The following is an 8,139-nucleotide window of genomic DNA, read 5'->3' as shown; positions in this document are numbered from 1 at the left end:
AATTTTTTTTTCCAATTCCCCCCCCCCCCCCTCTTGGTTAGTTATTCTTGAGCTATCACTTATTTCTTGTTTAGAATATGATTTCTAACTTCTTTTAGGTTATGATTTATTTCAATTTCCTTATATTAGTTTCCTAATAGTAGTAGAACTAGGAAATAATTTTGCTTATAAATATAGAGGCATTATATACTTTTCAACAATAATAAATTATTATTCAATATATATATAATATGATTGTTCAAATATCGTTTTTATTTATTACATAATTCTTATTACAAGAATTTTATTATCATCTCCGCACCAAATATCTGTTCAATTAATTCGTAGACTTGTAGAAGAGTATTCTAAAACCAGTAGAAAGTGAAGATTCGCAAGAGAATGGTGATAGAGGAGGCTCGAGAGACCAAAGGTTCCTTGCAACTAGGATGGAGAATGCCCGTAGGGGGTTTACTACACGAGGCCGCTATAGAGGAAAAGCTTTATCCCAACGAATAGTCTCCTTAGACAACTTTATGGGAGAAGAAGAAAAGGGAGCATCATTGTTACCTAATTTTGAAGCATAATTACATTTTCAATCATGTTACATGTACATTGTTTTACATCATTTTTTATGTTGTGTCATATGGCGATACAATGGAGTGTACACAAAGATGTACGCCTCTAATTTAACAATGGGATCGATAATGGCTATTAATGGCAGAGTTTCCCTTGTGTGAATATGAATTTACTCTCCATAGCTTTAATTGGATCTTGATAGCAATATTTAAAAAAGAAAAAAGGTTGAGAAAGAACAAAATAAGATAATAAACCATTGAATTCACCGATCCTCAAATGAATGAGAACACTTGTAAGACATTCATATATGCAAAATAATAGGACTACTCATTCAAATCACAGCATCAAGTGAACAAGTGGAACATTTGTAGTCTAAAGTGCCGTTCTATGAATGGACAGACACGGTCCAACCACACATAAATATAGAACCATCCCACCAAATTTTCATCAGAATGAATGGTGCTACACCTGCTAATAGAACGTATAAACACCATGCACCACAATGCTGCCTCCAACTCTCACGGAGCGCGCACAATTATTGGAAAACCTGATATTTCATGCTGCATAATTATTGCACCACGTAAGCCCCGTTTGTCACCCATTATTTGGAAAATTTAAGAGTTTTAAATAGTATTTTTTTGGAAAATGTATCATTAAAAAATAAAGAAACCTTATTGATTTGTGTGAAATATTTTATTTTGTGAATGTATTGTGGAGTATGATACTATAACAAACAATTTAAACCTTTAAAGGGAGCCAAACATGGATTAAATGACTTGTTAATGATAATTCCACTACTAATTAAATGGCAGGTTGGAATTTCATCAGTCACTTTGAAGCATAAATTTCCTATGCAAGTTCCATCTGGAATGGCCAAAAAGATGCTTTTGACCCTTGTGGAGTCCCCGAGCATTCTTGGGCATAGCTTAACACCTAAACAAATTGGTTGAGGTTAACAAGCTTTACAAATTTCTTATCGACGTTCTTGTCCATATAGCAGAAGCTACAGAACAAGCATGGTGGACAACCTAAGATTATAATAAAATAAATATAAGCATATTTGTTACCAAAGCTGGCAGTTTCTGTTAACCCTTATCCCCTTTCCAATAATATTGGCTCACAATCTTGGTGGCCTTAAAAGTCGTGGATGGCTGTTAGAATCAATCCAGGATGAGATCACATCCACAAGAAGATCTATTTCCTTCGAAATTTCTGCACGAAAAATTGTTGAGTCTACCCCAAAGTTGCCCATGTCCTTCGCAACAGTCTCCCAAGGTGTCCCTGCAGTCAAAGTTGCCAAAAACTCTCCTCCCCGATTAACTGCATCTGCCATCGCTGGGGGAACATCTGGAAGAGCCTGGATATTCATATTTTTAATGATTCCTTGTTACATTCAGCTAATTATTGCTCAATAGTGTAGACATATTCTCGTGTGCACGAGCATGTAAGTGCACATAGTATAAAACAAGAATCGGCATGCTTCAAATTATCATTTAGAAGTTTCACCTGGTGTAGTGGAAGCCCATGATCCCCAGGCAACAAGCGAATGGACATATCCAGCATCGAGCTAATGGCAGACTCCGAGCTAAGAACCTGGGCTAGTGTTGAAGTTTCATCAATTGTATCGTCTTTGAACTTTATTAACAGATTCCTTGAGATGCCGTAGTAAGATTTTATCTGGAATCACAAAACCACATGTTCAATGAGAGATCTTTTACAGTGACTATAAATGTATATACAATCCAAAATGAGATGTACTTTGTTCATATGAGGGAATCAAAATTGAAATTCCTCATTGTTCACGGTAAGATGCATGGAGAGAGCAACAGCCGATAAAAGGAAATATTATTTGTCAAACTTAAGATTGAATGTGTGCATTATGATGATGGAAGAGAGTTGAGCATTATAGCCATATTGACAAACATATGGGATCATATAAAGGTGAAACTGCATAAGCAATTCTGCCAGCAGACTAAGCAATTGATTTATATAAGAAATATACTGACTGAAGCAAAGAGTTCCCTTTCATTTATGTCATAAAAAAAAGGGTTCCATAACTCTGCTCGTACCAATCTGTCACATTCATTAGTCTGCACACTCACCATAAAAGTTCAATTATGACAGAACACGTTTGGCTAAGTTTAAATCACTTAAATGTATAAAGTAAGTTTAACCTATGTTTGGCTCCTGTTTGTGAATTGTTTATAAACATTCAAGCCAATTTTTATCCACACGTCAAGAGAACCACACCTACTACCCACTCATCCATTACTCGTTTCTATCTGTTTACGATTTAAACCACTTATAAACACTTTCTAAACATGCTCATAAAATAAATATTTTTCTAATTGGCCAAAGTTGAAAATAAGTTACTTTTTTGAGGTAATAGATATTTTAGAAAAAAATAACTTTTCACTTGAAACAAGAAATATTAATGTATCCACACATGTTTGGAAACAAACTTTTACCTTTCCTAAGCTTAGCATAACATCCATACAGGTATCATGTTATATTTTCTAAGCTTAAAAGAATAAAAGAGGATTCATCAAAGAAATCAAACCACAACACAATAGTAGTATTATCCAACAGTAATCCATACCACCCAAAGAAACTCGTGTTTTGAGCTCTCTCACTTGTTGGCATCTTCCATCACAAATAACATTTTTAATAAATACAGTACAACCCTGTTACAGATAAGATTAATTCATACTATGTTGAATTACCCCATCTAAAATGTTAAACTATTAGAGAGGAGACACATTAATTTATCTATATTTATAATTTCAATATACTCCTTGGCATCATTGCTATCCAACATGGTATGATAGCTAGTCCTCTTCTCTGAAAGCATTCTGGGAAAAGGAACTAGTTGCTAAATGTGATTTTCTTCCTTGGACCCTCCTACTCCCACGGAATATGGAACATGTGAACTGTCTAGGATAGAGGAATTTAAGACCTTGACAGTGAGGAATACTCCTGCCAGTTTACAGCACAATATGTATAGACTTGCTACCTTGTGATTTTAAACCGAGGCAGACAAAAAGAATGGAAGAGTTCAACAAGGTCCAAGGGTAATCTGTGTGTTAGTGAAAAGGTAGATAGTATGGAGAGATGTATCAATCCTCTAGCCCAAGCACCCTATTAATGGACTCCCGGACTTTAGACACTTGAACTATGCAACTTACAATCTAAAGCATAAAGCAAACACAACACATGGAAAAAGCAATGGAGGAAAAGGAAAAATGAATAAAGCACAAAAAATGAAGCATATTAGCAGCTTTGACACACGAGTCAACTTTGATCACGTCTATGAAATGCTTTACTCCTTTGTCTTTACCCAACATCAAGCCCAATTTCCCAAATATCAAGTACTCAAACAGTCCATCCAAGCCCACCTAGTCCAATTTTAGACCTTGGATCACCTGAGCCAAAGTCACCACAACATGCTAATTAACAAACTAGTTCAAAGAGTTTATTTTTGAACACCAGTCCGAGCTACCTGTCTATTCAACACAGAATAATCTGAATCATACTAATATTCAACCTGCTCCCTCACATTGCCAAGAACGTGAGCCAGGATCAATTAATTATATTCCCATGCCTGGTTCTATTTATGATGACTTGAACATACCTATTGGTCCCATATAAGGCATTGTACAATGCATACTATCCCTAAATATTTATCCTACCATAAATTGTCACATGTATCCTACTATAAGTTTTCAACCACAATTGAAGCCTTGAATGCTAATCTATCGGAATAAGAAATTTTGAAGAATGTAGCAGAGGCTTTACTTATTCCAGAGTGGAGAGAAGTTATAGCGGATAGAACCCTAAAAAAGAGGTACTCGGAGCCTCATCAGTTTACCTAGAAGAAAAAATTGAGTGGGGGGTACAAATGGTTTTTCAGTATCAACTATAAGGTAGATGGTTCTATCTAGATGTATAAGACGAGGTTGGTTGCTAAGGGTTTCACTCAGATCTATAGTATTGATTACCAAAAACATTTTCCCTAGTTGCGAAGATGAACATTGTCCATGTTTTGTTATCTCTTGAAGCTAACCATAATTGGAAAACTGGACCAGCTTGACATAAAAAAATAAATAATAATAATTAAATAAATTCTGAGTTGATTAGCCAGCTGAGAATTCTTTCCTAAAGCAATAAGTGTCAAGATATCTACAGTAAATAAAATTGTTGTGACTTGGTATTGATGCGTAAAAGGAGTCCGTCTAACTTATAAAAGGAATGCTTGAACATAATATAAATTGATTAACCTTGTGTTTGTGTATGAATCACTATCATCCATAACATTCCAGTGACATTAAATCTAAAAAAAAGCTAACAAATTGCGGATGTCACTGTGGAAAGTCTAGTGAAGGTCAATTACTCAACTATTTGAAGTAGGCCATCTAAACGTTAGCACCCTTTAACATCACTATAGTACACATGGCTTTAATCCTATGGCTGACTTTTAATACATTTTTCAGCACATTCTTAGATAATATCCTTTCTATGGAAACTCTAATTGCAGGTGGTGAGATTACCAAGGCGCTAAAGTTTCATAGCCAAAATCAAAGTATGAGAGGTAGTTAAAAACGGTAATTAAATTTTTTTTGAAAATGGAATTAACTAAATTCTCAATAATCTTCCAATGCCCAGACAAGAATTGTAAAGAATCCAACTTAAATTAACTCCCGAAGTCTATACACTAAGTTGGAAATGGAACAAGCTGGTACACATAATATAAAATTTAACTGTACACAAACACACATAACTAGATTAAGTGCTACTATTGGTGTTAATGCTAAAAGCGTGAGACTAGACACACCAATCGTTGAGTTTCTTCTGGTCTTGGAGAGAAATTTTCCCTCCCTTTAACCAAGTCCATGTATAGTGGAGGAAGCTGCTCAACCAAAGGAAAAACTTGCTTCATAATGGGAGGGCTAAGATTCTCTAATTGTTTCATAGTCATCTCAGCCTGCAAGTTTCAAATTTTAAGCAAAAAAAATAAATAAATAATAAGGATAAAAATATTCATGAGTTTATAATTATTGTTGCCAAGAAAATGAAAGGGAAGGAAAAACTGACTGGATACTTAAACTACTTAACATTATAAAATGTTCAGATCAAGTAATTCAGATTCTTACCCCAAGGCGAATTGTCGGCAATGAGGCTACTTGAGATAGAAATGGTCCAATACCTTGGGCCATTGGGACAAGAACAGGTGAGAATAATGGAATGGCTACACTGGCTTCCTGAAAGTAGCATGTACAGTTGATTTGTCAATTTCACATCACTGAAGAATGAGAATTGAGAGGAATAAATAAATCAACATGGATAAAGGTGTAGAAAAAGAATTGCATTCGAGCAATGATGGTTTCCTAATGTCCAATTCTTACAACTCTGACATGCAACAAATTCATACTTGGGCTTCTTGGAGTTGGAACCTCGGGGTTTTTTTAGGCATTGGACGAATAGGGCCACCCAAACATGCTCTATATAAATATCAGACTTCTCAAATAAGACATTGGATGTGGCTTATTTTTTAGAAATAAGTCCACCCAAACATGCTCTGATAAAATCTGAAACAAATTCAGTAAACTATAGACTCAGCAAATAGTATTGATAGAAGATTTCACGGTTGTAAGTGCAAGCATTTAAGTACCTTGTTGTTGAAAGCCATTAATACATTCCCATTTCTTTGCACGGCATACCTTGAGCCTGATGATCAATCAACAATTTAATCAATTGAAGATGAGCAAATCTGAAATTACTAAGGATTATAATAAAAAATAATTTTTTAACCAATCAGAAGATGAATGACTGATCCCAGAGAATGCCCAATCCCAAAAGTAGGAAGATCCTCTACCTGAGAAAAAAGCAACTCAAATAACACACCCTGGCCTAGGAATTGAAAATTTCTGCAATCTCAAAATTCAAACTTACTGTTTCGTGGAGAAAACGAAGACACCTCTCAAATTTAAACTGAACTTCATCTGCAATGAGGAAGTGATCGAAACCACTCGCATAAGGTGTGGCAATAACCAATATACCCCTGCCTCATAAAATGTGCAAAAAGCAAATAACTAATTTCCCCATTTCTTAAAAAGGATAAATACTATACCAGAAAAGAAAGAAATGGAAGAAAGAAAGGGACTTCCGGTAAAATACGGGATCAGCAGAATTCAATTTGGCAAGTCAAAGCCAGATGTAAAGCTTTAACCCATCAGTAACATCTGACACTATGGGCCCATTTGATTTCCATTCTTTAGCCACAAAAATGAAATATATAACCATTATTCATCACATCATGTCACCATATTTCACGTTTTATATCTTGTGTGGGTCCCGTAACGACTATATTTTTCATTCTCATTCTTAGAAAAATAAGAATCAAACGGGCTCTATATCATATTAGAACCCAGGCAATATGACATGAATAATAAACATGAGAATTATGTCAGAAAAGTAAAGGAACTCAGAAGAGATATGTTGTATTCATTTATTTATCATAGTAGACGATTTATTGTAAAGATGGGAAATGCATACCTACCTAACTGTAAAAACAATATAGACTCAATTAAAATCTTTGTCAGTTAGAAAACTACTAACCTATCAGCAAGGCGTTCCAGGAACAAGCGATAGGTTAGCTGAGGTGCAGCTCCAACAAATATGCCCCCAACAAAATGTACAATTGACCTCAATTTGGAGTTGCTTGGTCTCAAAACCCATGTTCCCTACACGACACATTGAATATTTTCAGCAATATTATCAAAATACACACCTTAATTATATGTACATATATATACATATATATATATGTATACATATATATACATATATATATGTGTATACATATATATATATATATATTTCCCTTTTTCTCATGAAAGGGAGCTTCCATGAAGGGCAATGCTGCATATTTCTTTTCCTTAGCATTTCCCCAACTCAACATCAACAGTAAAATTGCCCAAGTAACTTACTGCAATTGTTAAATGACGTAAGACAAGCAAGCCAAAGAGCATCTCAAAGAATGCTCCATCATTTACTTTTATATTTATTGTTTATCCATACCATCTTTTGTACAAATCTAATTAAAAACTTCAAACAGTTAAATTTATTAAAATTAATTTATTTCTGCAGTAACGTTTCTCATTTCTTGATGTTTCAGCAAACAATTCCACACCAGCTGTTTCTCATTTCTTGATGTTTCAGCAAACAATTCCACTCCATCATTTCTTGATGTTTCAAGTACTTATAATTGCAATTAAAAAAATAAAAAAATAAAGAAAAAAGGAAAGAAAGAAAGAAAGTGAATTCATTTCTTGTCATGGTATTCCAGAAGTACTTATAATTGCAATAAAATAAATAAATAAATAAATAAAATTAAGAAAGAAAGTGGATTCATTTCTTGTCAAGGTATTCCCAGAGTAAAATTCAATAAAAAGCACCAAAAGAAGTCTAAAAACCCAATCTATCTTCTAAAGTAAACTGGTCATGAAAGAACTATTTTAGCAAGCTCTGAATTTACTCAGATCATTTAACGATACCAAAGTATACCTCAATTTCATTCCAGTCTCC

The 8,139-nt window shown here is 34.3% G+C and overlaps 1 protein-coding gene across 1 annotated transcript in view; it reads right to left on the bottom strand.

Annotated features, from left to right (window-relative positions):
* Positions 1-1,318: 1,318 nt before the first annotated feature.
* The window catches only part of LOC111390767, an 8,447-nt gene continuing 1,626 nt past the window's right edge, over positions 1,319-8,139 (bottom strand). The window contains exons 3-11 of the mRNA XM_023015875.1: positions 8,119-8,135; positions 7,171-7,295; positions 6,505-6,613; positions 6,364-6,427; positions 6,224-6,279; positions 5,706-5,813; positions 5,387-5,536; positions 2,062-2,232; positions 1,319-1,912 (exon numbers count right to left, since the gene is read on the bottom strand). Of these exons, the coding sequence (XP_022871643.1) occupies positions 1,673-1,912; positions 2,062-2,232; positions 5,387-5,536; positions 5,706-5,813; positions 6,224-6,279; positions 6,364-6,427; positions 6,505-6,613; positions 7,171-7,295; positions 8,119-8,135 (1,040 nt within the window). The 3' untranslated portion in view covers positions 1,319-1,672. The remainder of the gene's footprint in view (positions 1,913-2,061; positions 2,233-5,386; positions 5,537-5,705; positions 5,814-6,223; positions 6,280-6,363; positions 6,428-6,504; positions 6,614-7,170; positions 7,296-8,118; positions 8,136-8,139) is intronic.

This window comes from Olea europaea, unplaced genomic scaffold, assembly GCF_002742605.1.
Source record: "Olea europaea var. sylvestris unplaced genomic scaffold, O_europaea_v1 scaffold713, whole genome shotgun sequence".
Classification (NCBI taxonomy): Eukaryota; Viridiplantae; Streptophyta; class Magnoliopsida; order Lamiales; family Oleaceae; genus Olea; species Olea europaea.
This window is presented reverse-complemented; position numbering and strand designations above follow the sequence as displayed.